A 19,359-nucleotide genomic window follows, 5' to 3' on the forward strand; every position below is an offset into this window, starting at 1 on the left:
TTTAATTTCCAATTAGTTTTTGATTTTCCTGTCCAGGCGCCCTTACTAATTATTATTTTTATTGCATTATGATCTGAGAAGGTTACATTTATTATTTCTGCTCTTTTGCATTTGTTTGCAATGATTCTATGCTCTATAACATGGTCAATCTTTGTGAATGTGCCATGTGCAGCTGAAAAGAAGGTGTATTCCTTTTTGTCCCTATTTATTTTTCTCCACATATCAATTAAATCTAATTTTTCTAGGACTTCATTCACCTCTCTTACCTCTTTCTTATTTATTTTTCGGTTTGATTTATCTAGATCTAAAAGAGGAATATTTAGATCTCCTACTAGTATGGTTTTACTATCTATTTCCTTCTTGAGCTCTGCCAGTTTCTCCTTTATGAATTTGGGTGCTATGCCACTTGGTGCATACATATTGAGCAGTGTTATTTCCTCATTGTTTATACTGCCTTTAATCAGGATGTAATGACCTTCCCTGTCTTTTTTAATCAAGTCCACTTTTTCTTTGGCTTTGTCAGAAATCATAATAGCCACTCCTGCCTTCTTTTTCTCATTTGACGCCCAAAAGATTTTGCTCAAGCCCTGAACCTTAAACTTCTGTATGTCCACCCATCTCATATGTGTTTCTTGTAGACAACATATGGTAGGATTTTGGTTTCGAATCCACTCTGCTATTTGCTTCCGTTTTATGAGCGAGTTCATCCCATTCACATTCAGAGTTATAATCATCAGTTGTGCATTTGCTGACATTTTCGTATCCTCCCCTAATCCTACCCCCTTTTCCTTATACTATTTCCTTTTAAACCAGTGGTTTGCTATTAAGCCGCTATCCCTTATCCCCTCCCTTGATTAACTTCCCTTTCTACCCCCTCCCTTATTTTTCCCCTTCTTTTTGTTTTTAAAGGCCTTATGAATTCCCTCCCCCTTCTTCTCCCCTCCCTTTTTTTGACCTCCCCACTCCCCTGCTCCCCTTGGTTTGTTTATCCCTTCCGACTTTCTCAGAAGGGTTAGATAAGAGTTTTATGTCCAAATGGATAGTATAGCTACTCTTCCCTCTCTGGGTTGATTACACTGAGAGTAAGGTTTGATTATTACCTCTTAATACTCCTTCCTCTCCTTCTTATAATAGTATTTGTCCCCTCTCCCTCCCATGCCCTCTTTGTGTGTAATAGAATATCCTATTTTTCTTATTCACTCAAGTTTCTCTTGGTGTCCCCTGCTATTCACCCCCTCTTTCCCATCCCCCATGTCATCTTAGATTATTTAGTGTTCCACCCTCACCCTGTGAATTATTCTTCTGATTACTATAATAGTGAATACTATAATAGTGAATAGAGTTCACTACAGAGAATTATACATAACATTTCTCTACATAGGAATACAGATAATTAGATCTCACTGAGGCCCTTAAAAAGGCAAATTTAAAAATTATAAGTTTTCTTTCTTTCCCCTCTGTATCTTATTTACCTTTTCAGGTTTCTCTCGATTTTTGTGGTTGGATATCAAACTTTCCATTTAGCCCTGGTCTTTTCTGTGCAAATACCTGGAATTCTTCAATTTTGTTGAATGCCCATGCTTTCCCCTGGAAATATATAGTCAATTTTGATGGGTAGTTGATCCGTGGTTGCAGGCCCAGCTCTCTTGCCTTTCTGAATATCGTATTCCAAGCCTTGCGATTTTTTAGTGTGGAGCCTGCCAGATCCTGTGTGATCCTGATTGGTGCTCCTTGATATTTGAATTGTCTCTTTCTGGCTTCTTGTAAGATTTTTTTCTTTTGCTTGGAAACTCTTGAATTTGGCAATTATATTCCTGGGCGTTTTCTTATCTGGATCGAATGTCGCAGGTGTTCTATGGATCCTTTCAATGTCTATATTGCCCTCTTGTTGTAGGACTTCAGGGCAATTTTGCTGAATAATTTCTTAGTATGGAGTCCAGGTTTCTATTAATTTTTCTATTAATTTCTGGTTTTTCTGGAAGACCAATGATTCTCAAGTTGTCTCTTCTAGACCGGTTTTCTTGGTCTGTCACTTTCTCATTGAGATATTTCATGTTCCTTCTATTTTTTCAGTCTTTTGACTTTGTTTTATTTGTTCTTGTTGTCTTGAGAGATCATTAGCTTCTAATTGCTCAATTCTAGCCTTTAGGGATTGGTTTTCAGCTATAATCTTCTGGTTTTCGGCTATAATCTTCTGGTTTTTGGCTATAATCTTCTGGTATTCCTTTTCAATCTGGTCATTTCTGGTGTTCAATTTGCTTATCAGTTTATTTGGTTTCTGAGCCTCACTTTCCAATTGCAAGATCCTACCTTTTAAACTGTTATTTTCTTGCCAGATCTCTTCCATTTTCCTCAAAATCTGAGTTTTGAACTCTTCCATAGCTTGTGAGGAGTTTTCCTTATTTGAGGAGGGTCCGGATGCTTGTTTGTTCTCGTCCTCTGTTTGCTCTGTTGTCTGGATTTTCTCTGTGTAAAAGTTGTCAAGTGTTAAAGACTTCTTTTTCTTGTTGTTAATCTTTCTCTTCTGAACTTCCTGAGACTGGGTAGCCATCTTTAGGCCAGCAGCTTCTCAGGTTTATCCTCGCGCTCAGGGTCTGTCCGCGGTCTTTTGGCTCCTGAGGTCTGAGTTCTGGTTTTTTCCAAGGTCAAGCCCCCTGGTGGACCCTCTTGCTTGATCCTCTGCCGGAGGTTTCTTTACAAGTCTCAGGGCGCTGCTTCCACAGTCGTATACCTGTCTACACTGGTTCCTCACTCAGGGTTTCAGAGCCTTAGCTCACGGATGTGTCTTCCTCCACCCGCGCCTCCAACCGCACCTGCGCTCTGCTCCCGCGCTCTGCACCCTGCTCCCGCGCTCAGAGTTTGTGTGCGTTCTTTAGCTTTTTGGGGTCCTAAATCTTGCTGCTCCCAGGAACAGGCCCCAGAGCTGCCAATGACTCGATGGGTGCCCAAACTTGCTCTATTTCTTTTTAGCTGGCTTCAGCGCTATAGGTGTTGTATGTGGAGGGGGTGGGGGTGGGGTGGTTGCTCAGCCCGCGATTTAGTGAGAGCTGTTTCACCCCTTTATAGCATGGAAATGCCCCAATTCCACGTACTTTCCACGCTGCACCCTGTTGTGGGGTTCCTCCGTTCGTCTGGACTTGTTTTTATATCCCCTTGAGGAGTTTTGTGTGTTTCGGTCAGGAGAGGTTAAGAGCTGCTTCTTATTCTGCCGCCATCTTAACCTGGAACCTAGACAGTATCTTTAATGAAACTGTCCTCTCTCATCTTCAAGTCTTATTTTTTTATCATAGTGATTATTTGGTTAACTTCTTCTGAAATATGCTGAAGTACCATGGCTCTTTCTTTATTCATCAAGATATTGACTTCTAATAAGTTATTTTGATGGGAGGGTTTTCTTTTGGGTTCAAGAAAACTATTTCCCTGGAAGGAAGAGCATATAAATGAAGAAGTCATGCTGAAAGAACAGGGAACCAGACTAAACCTAGCTAGGGAAAAGTTTGAAACATCTATTGGTCCAAACGAATATGTTATCCCAGTTCTGGCAATAAACTTAGAACCAGAGACATACGGAAAACTGGATATTAATAGGAATTTGGACGTTGAGGACAGGTTTTAAAAAGAAAAAAGTGTCTCCACTGGGGACCTTTTTAGAGAGCATGGATATGGAACCCAAGTTTGAGAAGCATGACCCCCTAGGCCTCCTCTGTAGATTGCATAACTTCCAGGGACAGTTCAGGGCCACAAGATCATAAAATCATACATTTCAAGTTTGAAGGATCTTTAGAGACCATCGAGTCCAGGCCCGTCATTTTACATTTGAGGAAACTGAGGCAGACAGAAATGATTTGCCGAAAGTCACCAAGCTAGTCAATATCCAAAGCAGAATTTGCACTCAAGATCTTCCTGATTTCAGCTTCTAGGATTCTTATCCACTAGACCAGCTTCACCAATAGGACAGAATGAGCTATGACAGCCATCAAATTCATTTGTTTTAAGAAAACAAATTTTAAGAAAAATTTAACAAAACAGATAAAAATATAATGGAATGTAATTATTAATAAGATGGGCAACTAGGTGGCATAGTGGGTTTTGGAATCAGGAAGATTCATCTTTCTAAATTAAAATCTGACCTCAGATTATTTGCTACCTGTAAAATGTGGACAAGTCGCTTAATGCTTTTGGCCTCAGTTTTCTAATCTATAAAATGAGCAGGAGAAATGGCAAACCACTCTAGTGTCTTTGCAAAGAAAATCCAAAATAAGGTCATGAAGAGTCAAACTCAAATAAAAAACAACTGAACAACAATTGTTAAGATGTGGTTTTCTAAGTCAATATGCAATCCATATGGATCTTTAAGTATGGTTAATGACCCCCATTTCTATTTGATTTTAGCCCCACTACTATAGTCAACCATCTAAGACAAGGTATGCAGAGAATTTCCCAACTATTCTTAGTAGAGGGAATTTATTTACCTGGGAGTACCCTAAACCAGTGAAGCACAGGGACTGGCATATACAAAGTGTTTAATAAGTGCTTGTTCCCTTATTGAAAGAAACTACAGATTACTAACTCTAACCTGACTGTTCCAACTTAAGTTTTATATGCCTTTATTGTTTAACGTGTCTTGCAGACCTGACTGGGCCACAGCAAAACAGCTTCTTGGGGATTCTAATTTCCTCAGAAGACTTTTAGACTATGACAAGGAAAATATAAAGCCAGTCATATTGGCAAAGCTCCAAAAATATATCAATAATCCTGATTTTTTGCCTGAAAAGGTAGAGAAAGTATCCAGGGCATGTAAATCCATGTGTATGTGGGTAAGAGCCATGGATTTATATTCTCGAGTCATCAAAGAAGTTGAACCCAAAAGACAAAAACTCCATGCTGCTCAGGTACAGTAACTATTTCTCTTTCCAATGGTTTTTTAATTAATATTTTTATTTTTATTAATAAGAAAGAGATAGTCTCTTGTCCTTTTGAGGCTACATCTCTCAGCTTAACACATTCTCTTCAACTCATGTAGAATAAGACTCTTGGGAATGGCATATCAGATCCATCATTAAAGAATGGGGAGCTGATTTTCCCTGAACTAAAAAGCTAGTCTGGGGAAAGTGTTATTTCTCCAGGCATGGTAGTATATGCCCCAAATCCCCACTGAAACCCAGGTATTAAATACTGTGGCTAGTGAATCCTTTGAATTCTAAGTAGCAATAAAAGAAGCCAATCAGGTGACCACCCTAAGTTCAGCTTCAGTAGGATGAGTCAAGAATGGGGAGTCCACCCTACTTGTACAAAAATATTAATAGCAGCTCTTTTTGTGGTGGCAAAGATCTGGAAACTAAAGGGGTGTCCATCAATTGCAGAATGACTGAACAAATTGTGGTATATGATGGTAATGGAATACTATTGGACTATAAGGAATGATAAGCAAGATGATTTTAGAAAAAAAAAAGCTGGAAAGACCAACATGAAATTATGCAGAGTGAAATAAAGAGAACCAGGAGAACATTATACACAGTAACTGAACTATTGTGGGATGATTATCTTTGACAGACTTGGCTATTCTCAGCAATACAATAACCTGGGACAATTCTGAGGGACTTATGTGGCAAAGAATGCTGTCCACCCCCAGACAAAGAACTGTTGGAGTTGGAATGCAGCTCAAAGCATACGATTTTTCACTTTAGTTTATTTGGGTTTTTATTTGGGGTTTTGGTTTTATATGATTGTTCTCTTGTAAAAATGAACAATATAGAAATATGTTTTGCTTGATAATACATCTGTAACCCAGATCAAATTGCTTGCCAGCTCTGGGAGCGGGGCAGGAAGAAGGGAGAGAGACATTTTCAGTCACATAACTTTGGAAAACTTATGTAGAAATTTGTTATTATATGTAATTTATAAAATAAAATAACTTTACAAAAAAATAAGACAGAGGACCTCCTCCGTTCCCTAAGGAGGACTGAGCCAAACTAAGTCAGAAAATGGAGCAAGTACTAATCACTGGCATTCAGACCATGACTGGCTCTTGTACTATTAGCCTCAGCAAGAGAGGGAGATCCAATCTTTTTTGGTTTTTTAATTCTTTATTTGGGAAATAAGTTTATAAAATAGTGTTTACTGCTTGTCATTATTAATCACAATCCCTCTAAACCAAGGATTCTTAACTTCTTCTGTGTCATGGGCCCCTTTGGCAGTCAATCTGGTGAAGCCTATAGACTCCTCAGAATAATGTTTCTAAATGTGTAAAATAAAATACAGAAGTCTACAAAAGAAAACAATTGCATTGAAACCCAGCTATTAAATGCTTTGAGGCCAGCTAAGTGGTTAGGGAGATAAAGGGCCAGGCTGAAGTCAGGAAGACTTGAGTTCAAATCTGGACTTAATACTTCCTACCTGTGTAACCCTGGACAAGTCACTTAACCCCCATTGCCTAGCCCTTACTGCTCTTCTGCCTTGGAACCAATACACAGTATTGAGTCTAAGATGGAAAGTAAGGGTTTTTTAAACACCCATTTATCTTGTTTTATCAGGCTGAGCTTGATGCTACTTTGGCTACCTTGAAAGACAAACAAAAAAAATTAAGACAAGTAGAAGAGCAGATTGAAGCTTTACAAGATCAATACGAGAGAAGCATCAATGAAAAAGAGAATCTTGGTGAGTAGGAAATATCTGTTTGGCCAATGGCCATTATTTTAAGTCTCTTCTTTTTGTTATCTCCCTCTATTAGAATATGGAGTCCTTGACATTACTGTCTGTACCCCCACACTTAACACAGTCCTGAAAAGATTAACCTTTGGGAGCAACTGGGTAGCTCAGTGGATTGAGAGCCAAGCCTAGAGACAGGAGGTCCTAAGTTCAAATCTGGCCTCAGACACTTCCCAGCTGTGTGACCCTGGGCAAGTCACTTGACCCCCATTGCCTACCCTTACCACTCTTATGCCTTGGAGCCAATACACAGTATTGACTCAAAGACGGAAGGTAAGGGTTTAAAAAAAAGATTAACCTTTTTTCATTCTCTTTAGGAATAAAAAAGAGCCTTTAGCCAATCAGATGTCAAATTTTATAATTAGACCTAAGAACAATTTCTATTAGCCTTCCATTCACTTTATAGAGAATTCTAGTTATTACAAAATGGCTTATATTTTAATAACAGTAGTTTGAACAAGTTCATGTTTAAGTGAACTGGTGATAGATACAGAGTTATATACACAGGAAAGTTAGATAGCAATACATAGTGTAGTATAGAGAAAGGGGGTCATATAGTTTTTTTTGAAACACAAAAGGGTTTATTATCTTTAAAGGATGTCAGGAAAGTGGATTGAGGAAAGCCCTAACAGTTGTCTCAGGAACTTTAGGTGGGGGAAGGGAGGCAGAGATGAAGTCTGAGTAAGGACCTGCCTTAACTCGAGCTTACAAGATGCTATTGATATCTAAAGGGAATAAATGATGACTGACTAGTTTCTTTATATCTAATACTGTCAAATAACAATTAACCCTTCACAGATTTTGAACTCCTCTCTAATTACTCTCCTTATTAACTCCACAGACATATAAGGTAAAGGAGGGAAGGTAGGAAATAATATTGGGAAGGAAGATATAAAGGGTTTATCCAAAATAACAATTTCTTAAATACATATTTCAAAGCTAGGCTAAATATCAATTCTACAGATAGGTAAGGAGGCAGCTCAGTTGGTTAGACAACCTCTCTCCACGGGAGACCCAAACCAACTGTCTTTTCCTCAAGATTCCAAACCCCTAACTGCTTTTCAGAACTCAGCCAAAGCTTGAAAAAAACTATATGACCCCCTCTCTCTATACTACAACAGCTCAAGGCAGCTAAGTGGCATAATGGATAGAGTGCCAGACCTGGAGTAGGGGGACCTGGGTTCAAATCTGGTCTCAGACACTTCTTAGCTGTGTGACCCTGGGAAAGTCACTTAACCCCATTCGTCTAGCCCTTGCCCTTCTATCTTAGAGTTGTTATTAAGATAGAAAGTAAAGGGTTAAAAAAAATAACACTATATTATTCACATGAACAAGTCCCAAAGGCAGTATTGTTGTATTAAATAATAAATTATCTAGAGCTTGTATTATATATGTAATACATATAATATATGTAAAATCATAGAGGGTGGACAGCTCCCAATGTTAAGGGCTGAAGTGGTCAGAGAAGACTACATAACAAATATAGCCCTGATTTTTTCTTTTTCTTTCTTTTTATTCACTATGATAAGAATGACTCTCTATTATAAAGGTTTGGGAGAAGGTGGGTCATATGGGGGTAAGGTTCAGGGAGAAGTCATAAAAACCAGACAAATAAACATTTTCTAAATATAATGAAAAAGTAACCCTGAGCTTAATTAGCCTTGGAAGATGAGCATGATTTGGGCACTAAAGGCATGAAGCAGAGAGGACATTTGAGAAGAAGAGAACCTTATGAATAAAAGCACTGAAGTTGGAATAAGTATGACACTTTTGGGAAATTGAGAAAACCAACCTGGATAGAGTAGAAGTTGTAAATTTAGGAACAGTAGAAGATAAAACTGGGACCATAAGGAACCCTTAAGAGTTTTAGACTTGGAAGAAGACTCCAATATTATGTGGTCTGCTTCTAATCAAACAAGGAATCCATTCTGCAACATCCTATCTCAAGTGATATGCCAAATCAAACTAATTCTACCTCTACAGTATCTTATTTTTTTAATCCTTACATACTGTATTGGAATCATTAAGAAGTATCAGTTTCAAGAAAGAAGAGTGGTAAAGAGCTAGTCAGTCGGGGTTAAGTGGCTTACCCAGGGTCACACAGCTAGAAAGTGTCTACAGCCATATTTGAACCCAGGACCTCCCATCTCCAGCCGTGGCACTCTATCCACTGAGCCACCTCACTGCCATGAGCTAATAAATCCTTGACTTGACTTAATGACAGTTTCATCCTTCAAAGGAGAGAAAAACCAATGAAGCATCACCTCCACCCCACAATGAGCCCTCAGAGCAGGACTTCAGTAAGGGTTTGTTAATGATGGGAAAATCAAAGTACAAAATTAAATAAGAGTTTGGGGGAAACAAAAATACTGTGCAATGAGGGAGTACTGGATCCGATAAGGAGAACCACAATTTTTTATCCTTGGTTATGTGCAGATTTAATGTATATATTACCACATATAAAAATAAAGCCCAACTCCTTAATGGTATCCTCAGGATTTGAGAGAATGAATGTGCTTAGCAGAGTACTTGGCAGAATCTGGTTCACTCTTTGATCCCAATGATACTGATTACGCTAGAGACAGACAAAGGAAGAATACATTTGGAGCAACTTAGAATGTTCATCAATAATTACAGCCTCGTTTTCTTGAAATTCTGTAGCCAGAACCATGCAACTAACCCAAGACCGCCTCAACCGCGCTGGGAAACTCACAGCTGCATTGGGAGATGAGCAAATCCGATGGGAAGAAAGCATCGAGAACTTTGAAAGTGAGATCGCCAACATCACCGGGAATGTGTTCATTGCTGCTGCCTGCGTGGCATACTATGGCGCCTTCACAGCCCTTTACAGGCAGCTGGTGAGTGGAAAAGCATGGGCAGCCATGGGACGGAAAGAGCCTTCTCTTTTTTCCTGGGTTCACCCAGGTCTGGTCTTCATGAAAATAATGACGAAGGATGATTGATGAAATGATGATGTGCCCACTCAAATGGTCTCCTCTCTGCCATGAAGCCAGGTCCTTCTCCCCGACCCCTACACTATCACTGTCCCACCAGCACTTTCTACTTTTCCTTCCACCTTCTCCCAGGTCTCTCAACAGTGCCGTTTTATACCACGGCATTGCCTCATTGAGTAGGGTCTGCCAGGGCTCCTATGATCACCTGGAAAGCCTCTAACCCCTAGAAAGAAGTATTATCCTCTTAAGTCACTAAAGGCAAGTCAGCAAGCAGAGGATCATTCCCCCAGCAATATCCCAACCCCAGCCATTTCTTGGTGAAATTTCAAATGCTCCCCTCAACTTCCTCCATTCTTGGGAGCAAAGAACCAGCTTAACCTTGGCCCCCACATGCTGGAACTGAGCAGAAGAGCAGCCAATGCAACCTAGAATAGAAAGAAATTACTGAGTTGGCAAGGATCTTTGTATGGTTGGGGAAAGGGAGGAAGTTTGTAAGCATGGAAGGAATGCTAAGTTCTCTTGATGTCTCTTGGGAAACCTCTAATTTTAACTAATAATTATAATTTTACTTATAAAAATTCTAGACAATGGGGAGAAAAGAGTGTTGAATTTATAGTTAGAAGAGGGAGATTCAAATCCTGACCCTTACTAACTGTGTGACCAGAAGCAGGGCATGTTGACACCTGGATGGCATAGTAGATAAAATACTAGACCTAGAATCAGGAAAACTTGAGTTCAAACCAATCTCAGATACTTGCTAGCTGTGTGACCCTGGGCAAGTCACACTACCTCTCTGTAACTCAGTTTCCTCACCTACAAGATGGAGATAATTATAGTGTCTACTTCCCAGGATAGTTGTAAGTATCAAATGGAATATTTGTAAAATTCCAATCCTTCAAGTACTATATTCAGTCAGTCAATAAACATTTATTAACAGCCTAATATATGCCAGGCACTCTGATGATTCAAAAAAGAGAAAAGATAGTCCCTGCCCTCAATAAACTTACCATCTAATGGAGGAGGCAGCATGCAAACAAATATGTAAAAAAAAAAGCTATATTCAACATAAATAGGAAATAATTTACAGAGGAGAGATGCTAGAATTAAGAGAATTTGGAAGGCTTCCTGTAGAAGATGAGCTTTTAGATGGGATTTAAAGGAAGCCAGGGAGGTCAGTAGTCAGAAGGAGACAGGAGAGCATTCCAGGCTTGGGGGTCTGTCAAAAAAGATACCTGGAGTCAAGAGATGGAGTGTCTTGTTCCTAGAACGGCCAGGAGGCCAGTGTCACTGGACTGAAGCGATATTAGGGAGTAAGGAACAAGAAGACTGGAAAGGTAGGAGTGGGCAGGTGATAAAAGACTTTAAATGCCAAACAGAGGATTTTGTGTTTAATTCTGGAGGCAATAGGGAGCCACTAGAGTTTATGGAGTAGGGAGATTTCATGATCTGACTGGTGCTTTAGGGAAATCACTTTAGTGACTGAATGGAAAGTGGGCTGGAGTGGGGAGAGACTTGACTCAGGCAGACCCTTCAGCAGGATATTCAGATAATCCAGGTGTGACATAGTGAGGGCTTGCTCTGGAGTAGAGTCAGCATCAGAGAAGAGAAAGAAGATTCGAGAGATATTACGGGAGTAAAATCAACAAGCCTTGGCAACACTTGCATATGGGGGTGAAAGGGAGGAATCCAGAATGCCTCCTAGACAGGGAGCCCAAAAAACTATGCATGTGGTGTTTCCCTCTATAGTGATAGGAAGGGTAAGCTACAGGGAGGAGTTAGAGGGAAAGATAATGAGTTCTGTTTTGGACAAGCTGAGTTTGAGATGTCTATTGGATCTCCAGTTGGAGATGTCAGAAAGGCAGTTGGAGATGTGAAACTGGAGGTCAAGAGAGATTTTGGGTCAGGAAAGGTAGACTTGAAAACCCAAAACAGAGATGGTAAATAAATACATTGGAGCTGATGACATCACCAGGGGAAGTAATACAGGGGGAGAAGAGAAAAGGACCCAGAACAGAACCCTGAAAGACAATTATGGTGTGATCTGGAGGAGGATCCAGCAAAGGAGACAGAGAAGGGAGTGTCTGAGAAGTAGGAGAAGAACCAGAAGAGAGTGCTGTCTCAAAAACTTAAGCATGAAGAGTGTGATCAACTGTCCTAGGCATTATTATTATTCAAACTCACAAAGCCTGAGATCTATCTAAAAGTGAAATTCTGATTTTACAGGGTCTCCATAAAAAAAGAATTTTATAAACTTTAAGGAGCTACATGGATATGAATTCTTATTATGATTAAGCAGCATCTCATTTATCTAGCATGGTTCGGACATTAAGTGTGAACTATATGTAACTTTCTGAGACACACACAATATAATTAAGTGCCTGAATCTTCATGAGTTCAAATACAGCCTCAGACACTTATTAGCTGGGTGACCCTGGACAAGACACTTAACCCAATTGATCTCAGTTTCCCCATCTATAAAATGAGCTGGAAAAGGAAATGGCCGAGAAAACTCCAAATATGGTCATGAAAAGTTGGACATGACTGAAACAATAACTCGACCAAAGTTGTACAACTAACAACCAGGAGAACTAGAATTAGAACTCAGTTTTTCTCATTTCTATGTTCAGAGTACTTTCCATGATGCTTTGCTATCATCATTTAGTGGGATTTCTTTTTCTCTCAAGTTGCCATTCTCTCTGTTGCCCTTTGGGCACACCCTGCACATCTTTTTTTTAATAAGTTCTCCCCTGCTATCTCAGGGAAGAGGAGAGAGGGGAGGAAGGGAGATAACTTGGATAGTATAATTTCAGAAAATGTATTGTTATTACATGTAATTACATTAAATTAATTTAAGCTCTCCCTCTCTGGCAGCTGATAGATTTGTGGATTGAGCAATGTGTCCAACTGGAGATCCCAATAAGTGATGACTTCAGCCTAATAAATATTCTGGGGGATCCTTATGAGATACGGCAGTGGAACACTGATGGCTTGCCACGTGATCTGGTATCAACTGAAAATGGTATTCTGGTGACTCGAGGACGACGATGGCCTTTAATGATTGACCCTCAAGATCAGGTGAGAAATTCTTGACTAAATTAAATGGTGGCTCTCTGAGACTTTGGTAAAGCATTTTTTTACATCTCCTATTTGTTTAAAAGAATATGGCTGCAGCCAAAATTAGAAGGGAAGCAACAAATTGAGAAAAAATCTTTATAACAAAAATCTGACAAAAGTCTAATTTCTCAAATTTATTAGGAACTAAGTCAATTGTTCAAAAATCAAGCCATTCCCCAATTGATAAATGGGCAAGGGACATGAATAGGCAGTTTTCAGAAAAAGAAATCAAAACTATCAATAAGCACATAAAAGTGTTTTAAATCTCTCATAATTGGAGAAATGCAAATCAAAACAACTCTGAGGTACCACCTCACACCTAGCAAATTGGTCAATATGACAGTAAAGGAAAATGATAAATGTTGAAGGGGATGTAGCAAAATTGGGACATTAATGCATTGCTGGTGGAGTTGTGAATCAATCCAACCATTCTGGAAGGCAATTTGGAACTATGCCCAATGGGCTTTTAAAAATTGCTTACCCTTTGAACCAGCCATACCACTGCTGGGTTTCTAGCCCAAAGAAATAATAAGGAAAATTACATGTTCCAAAATATTTACAGCCACACTCTTTGTAGTGGCAAAAAAAAAAACTGGAAAAATGAGGGAATGCCCTTCAATTGGAGAATGGCTAAATAAATTGTGCTATCTTTTGGTGATGGAATATTATTTTGCTAAAAGAAATAATGAACTGGAGGAATTCTATATGAACTAGAAAGACTTCCAGGAATTGACGCAGAGCAAAAGGAGCAGAACCAGGAGAACATTGTACACAGAGACTGATACTATAAGGATGGGATTTGTGCAAGGGGGAGGGGACAAAAGGAGCCAGAAGGAGTGGCTGATAGTTGGTGACAGTTGGTGATGGTTGAGACCAGAGAGGATTCTGGGTAATTCTCAAGAGGAAGGAAGGAAGGAAAAAGAAGGACTTCCAGCGGAGGACTGAGAGAGGGAGGAAGAGGACATCTCAGCTCAAATCCAGTCCTGAGGGCTTCCTGAGGATCTTTCTTTGGACATTGAAACCCTGATTCCCTGGTCAAAGATTCCTTCACATTTCACCTAGCAAGACTTCAATCATAGAGTCAGCTAAGTGTTTGGGCTCCATTTTGAGAGCAATCTCTTAGGCTCCTTCTCCCATTACCCAACCTTGCTGAGAGACCCTTTCTGGGTTGACTTGCAATTATAGAAAAGGATAGAAATAGGAAATAGAAATAGAAACTGAAGGAGAAGGGGTGAGGGGAGATGCTTAGGAGTGAGAACCCCAAAGGTTCCCTCCCAAGTGATGGACCCCCATAGAAATAGAGAAGAGGGCACCCCAAGTCCCTCTGCCCTTCACTCCTTTCCCCAAACCCTATATTGATATTAATAAAAGCCATTCATTAGTCAGATAGTGTTTAAGAGTGCCTGAGAGACAAGGAGGAGGGAACCACAGCTTGGTCTGGCTGCCTCCTTCTTGAAACCAGACCACCTGCTGTGAAGTTGACTGACCTCTGGGAAGGCTTGCATGAACCCCGCCCTCATTCGGAATTGGATTGGGGTATCCCATACCTCATCTTATAGGGAAGCCTCATCCCCAACTCCTGTGGGATGGCACAACCATCCAGGTCACCCAGTTTTGGGGTGACGCCCCCTCAAAATCTGCCAGGGTATATTCGACAGGAAGGGAGAACTAGAAGAGAGTCTCATCTTCATAGACTTTCTCTCTCTCCCCCTCTATTGTAACACTAGTTAAAGCTGGCTCTGATAATTATTACAATACATTATGGCACAATCGAATGTAACTGGCTTTGCTACTAGCAGCAATGCAATGATCCAGAACAATACAGAGGAACTTATGAGAAAGAAGCTATCCACACACAGAGAAAGAGCTGTGGGAGCAGAAATGCAGAAGAAAAACACATGATTGATCATATGCTTCAATGGGGATATAGGTGGGGATGTTGATTTTGAATGATTACTCTATTGCAAAAATTAATGATATGGAAAAAGGTTTTGAACAATGATACATGCAAAACTCAGTGGAATTGCTCATTGGCTCTGGGAGTGGGGAGGGAAGAAAGGAGGGAAAAAACATGAATTATGTAACTATGGAAAAATATTCTAAATTAGTTAATAAAAATGTTTTAAACTTTTAAATAAAAGAATATGGTCCAAATATCCATAAGGGGAAAACCAAGTCATAAAGAATGCCAATTGGCATTTTTTTAAATAATAAAGGTATTTAATCAAAATAGAAAGATTATTCTGGGAAGATGCACAGATTCTCAGTCCTGGGACTTCCCCCAATAGGCATTAGATGATGTGAAATTGGAGCTCAAGGAAGAGACTAGAACTGTATACATGTAGATGTAAGGGTGATCTGCTTAGAGTTAATGAGGTCAACAAAAAAGTGTGTAGGAAGAAGAGAGAAGAGCATCCAGGGCAGAGCTCTGATATTCACTTGGAGTTAGTGGACATGAAATGGATGATATGGAGAAGGAGTAGTCAGACAGGTGGGAGGAGAACCAGGAGAGAGTAATATCATAAACGCCTACACAGAAGACTATGTAGGAGCAGACGGTAACACCATGTCAAATAGGGAAGTCAAGAAGAATGCGAATTGAGAAAATTATTCCTGGTGAATGGGGATATGATTGGGGATGCTGGCTTTAAATGATCACTCTATTGCAAATAGTAATGATATGGAAATAGATTTTGAACAATGGTACGTGTAAAACCCAGTGGGATTGTTCTTTGGCTCCAGGAGTGGAGAGGGAGGAGGGGAGGGAAAGGACATGAATCATGTAACCATGGAAAAATATTCTAAATTAATTAAATAAATTTAAGAAAATAAAAAATAAAAGAGCAAAATAAATGTTATTTTATTACTATTGTACAGCATAAATTTCATTGATTTGCTGTATTTTCCCACACAGGCAAATCGTTGGATAAGAAACAAAGAATCTCATAATGGACTAAAGATAATTAAGCTCACGGACACTGGATTCCTGCGCACACTTGAAAACTCCATTAGACTTGGCTTACCAGTGTTGCTAGAAGAGGTTTGTCTCCACTTCCTTTAACATAAAATACTAATTCTGGTTTCCTACTTTCATTCATTCTTTCACTAAGTATTTATTAATTACCTATAATGTACAAAATACTGGGCTGCCTACATCCCTTTTATCTCTATAGTGCTGAAAGAACTTGTCCATTCCATTCTCAAATCAACCAAACTAATTGTTTTATTTTAAAATAACCCTTACTTTCTGTCTTAGTAACAATTCTAAGGCAGAAGGTAAGAGTTTTTTTAAAAAAGGCAAAGGAAGAGAGAGGGCAGAAATAGCCTCTTGATTCTTTTGTCCATCTTTATAAGAGAGACACTATGGCAGAATATGTAGAGAGCTTGTCTTGAAGCCAAGAAGCTCCCTAAGATCATTTCCCACCTCTGCTGTAAGCTGGCTATATGTTATTTTATATATATATGTATATTTATGTTTGTTTATAGCTAAATCTTCAAGGTTTTAAGGTTTTAAACCAATGCAGTCAAACTCAAATGAAAATGGAAATCACTAATCCATACGTAAGGACTCCATATTGACTTAGTTATAAAATATAATATTTTCTATGTCTTACAGTATTTTTCTTTATTTTGTTAAATATTTCCCAATTACATTTTCATCTGGTTTGGGCCAACCTTAGAAGGGTTGTAGGCCAGATGCTACAGTGGGGTGGTTCCCATGCTTGACATCTCTTCTCTAGGCAGTACTCTAAGTAAGAGGGAAAGTACCGATATGGATGGGTAGAAAGAATTCCCTCATCTGAGAGTTCTCTCTCCTAACGAAATCTCAGGCCCTTTCCTAGGCCTATCAGGTTGTCAGGGGGCATTCTAGAAATCACTGTTGATGGATCAACCCAGTTCTAAAGCTATTCCACACCAGATGGAGCTGAGGCTGAAAACTTTCATCCTAGAGAAGCTCAGGGGAAAGTTTGAAAGCCAATAAAATGAAGGAACATCCCTATGCCTCAGTTTCCTCATGTATAAAATCTTCAGGCTGGACAAGACAGTCTCTAAGATACTTTCTAGTTCAAGATCTGTTATCCCAATAGGGAAATTTCAGGTCCAATATTTAGATCCATATGTAGAATATACTAAAGAAGCTGATACTCTTCTCAATGGCTCCATTTTCTTTGTCAAAGCTGAAGGAAACCCTGGACCCTGCCCTGGAACCAGTTCTTTTGAAGCAGACTTTTGTGAGCGGTGGAAGGATGCTCATTCGCCTTGGAGACTCAGACATCGACTATGACAGAAACTTTAAGTTTTATATGACAACCAAGATGCCCAATCCCCACTATCTCCCTGAGGTAGGAGCTGTCCAAGCTGGAGTTGGGCTTTTATGATATGAACACTCAGGGATACTCATTCTCGTGCCCATTTTAGATCCTGGGACAGTCTGGGATGACTCCTTTCTACCTTGGTTCCATTCAATCATCTTACATCCTTTCCTTTCGCTCCCCCCAATATTGGTGTTATTTACTCCTTCTTGAGAGTATTTATTCCTCCTTGAGGTCCTCCCATTATTAGGATGCTTAATTAATCCATTGGGCTAATGAGGACCATTTGAAGTAATTGGGATCTTAGCAGCTAAAGACAGGGTAAAGAATAGTGGGTAAGATTCCTTTAAGGCCAGACAGAATCTTGGGAAAGGTGCCTATTGGAATTCTGGGCAAGCTAAATGGAGACAAAGCCTAAAGAACTGATACTAGTATCCATAACAAATAGAGTCAGGACTTTTAAAAAGTCAATTTGTTTCCTTCATTGTCATCCTAGAGGGCGCTAAAGAGCTAGCAAGCCACAGCCACCGCCTAGAAGCCTGTTTTTACAAGCAGTGGTTTCATTAAACAATGTGGTTTTACACACCATGTACCTGGGAGCTGTACCCAAATTCTTTTACTTGACTATTCCTTCTTATATTAAGGGAATAGCATTCCCTAACTGCATGATGGGACTGCTTATGATTATGTTATTGGATTTTTTGAGCTATATACCATAGGAGTGGGGGTAATATTGTTATTGTTACTGATAAAGATGGTACTCTCCAAATCTTCAACCAACTTAAAGTATTGAACCTACAGCAAATAAAATTTAATAAATTAATCTTAAAAGTGAATTGCCTGGAGTCTATAATACAAAAATATGAGATAGAGAAAAATGGTAATGATAAACAAGAGGGCACAACTAAATTAGAGAAAGAAGTGGCAGAACTAGAGAATAGTGTGGGCACTTTTTTTCCCTTTGAGAGAAATTCCAGTGATGACCCCTGGGTATGAATTAGTTAATGTTAAATAGCATAAGGGCTTTACCCAAAGTGACATAGATAGTTTTAAAAAGGAAACTCCATCTTTTTAGGAGGAACCAAGAGTATTTATAAAGAAGTTCCAAAAAATAATCAAACGATTTAATCCTGACTACAATGATTTTAATATTCTTCTAGATGACTTGCTTACAAAACAGGAAAAACATAAAATCATTGTTGAGACCAATGAAAATTATAGTATCCCTGATTGGCCTTTATCTAAGCCAAATTGGAATGTTAATTCAAATTATGGATATCAACAATTCGTCAGGGCAAGACAGGCAGAGTAATCCAAACAATGAAAGACTGTTCCCAAAGACCGCCTATGGACAAAATTCAAGAGAGTGAAGCAGGAAGTTGGAGAAACATCTTCTACTTTCCTAGATAGATTGATATATCTGGGGGAATGTTGGATTGGATTAGACATATTCAAGGAAAGGGAAATAAGTCAATTAAGGAGGCAATTTGTTAGAAACACCTGCCCTGTAATACATAGTTATTTTAGTAGTCAGTGTCCAATCTGGGATCAAATGGAACTGGATGAGTTGAGGAGAGTAGCTTCTTACTTCTACCAAGCTAATAAAGACAAACAAGAAGAAGGGACAAATAAAATAATTGAAGATTTAAGGAAGGAAATTAAAGATCTTAAACTAAAATTAAATAAGTCAGATCAATAAAGAAAAAACAATGGCAATAGTAAGGAAATATAGACCACCAAGACAGGTATATTATCCACAAAGAGGTTTTAACAACCAAGCCCCAAGATGTTACATGTGTGGGAGACCAGGTCATTTAATGCATGATTGTCAGTCATGGGGACAAATATTTAGGCAAAATGACAGATACTATAATAATTACAGACAAGATGGAGGAAATAATTTCAGCGGAAACCAAGGCAGGAATTGCAATGGGTTCAGAGATAATGGTTTTAGAGGATATGTTTTTGACAATGATTGTGGATATAGGTATCAAAACAGGAGACCTGGCTATCCCAATGCATACAGTAATAGATACTATCAAAGGACTATCCAGGCTCCAGAAATGGAGATAATGCAAACCTATATAAAGAATGGTGAAGGAACAAAATATTCCCAAGCAGCTAGTGGAAGTACCCAAAAATATGATTGTCAGAAGGGAGCACAGTGTGGCAATGCTTCATTATGAAGGTTTCCTAAGGGGAGTGTAACTGAATTTGTTGCAAATGAATATATAGAAACTGAGACTTTGGAAAATGAAGAAAATTAAATA

The 19,359-nt window shown here is 39.1% G+C and overlaps 1 protein-coding gene across 1 annotated transcript in view; it reads left to right on the top strand.

The window, feature by feature from the left end:
• The window catches only part of DNAH6 (dynein axonemal heavy chain 6), a 219,116-nt gene that overhangs the window by 139,103 nt on the left and 60,654 nt on the right, over window positions 1-19,359 (top strand). The window contains exons 49-54 of the mRNA XM_044659302.1: window positions 4,631-4,892; window positions 6,534-6,657; window positions 9,370-9,566; window positions 12,534-12,737; window positions 15,691-15,816; window positions 16,955-17,119. Coding sequence (XP_044515237.1) covers window positions 4,631-4,892; window positions 6,534-6,657; window positions 9,370-9,566; window positions 12,534-12,737; window positions 15,691-15,816; window positions 16,955-17,119 — 1,078 coding nt within the window. The remainder of the gene's footprint in view (window positions 1-4,630; window positions 4,893-6,533; window positions 6,658-9,369; window positions 9,567-12,533; window positions 12,738-15,690; window positions 15,817-16,954; window positions 17,120-19,359) is intronic.

The sequence above is a fragment of the Gracilinanus agilis genome, chromosome 2 (genome assembly GCF_016433145.1).
Source record: "Gracilinanus agilis isolate LMUSP501 chromosome 2, AgileGrace, whole genome shotgun sequence".
NCBI lineage: Eukaryota > Metazoa > Chordata > Mammalia > Didelphimorphia > Didelphidae > Gracilinanus > Gracilinanus agilis.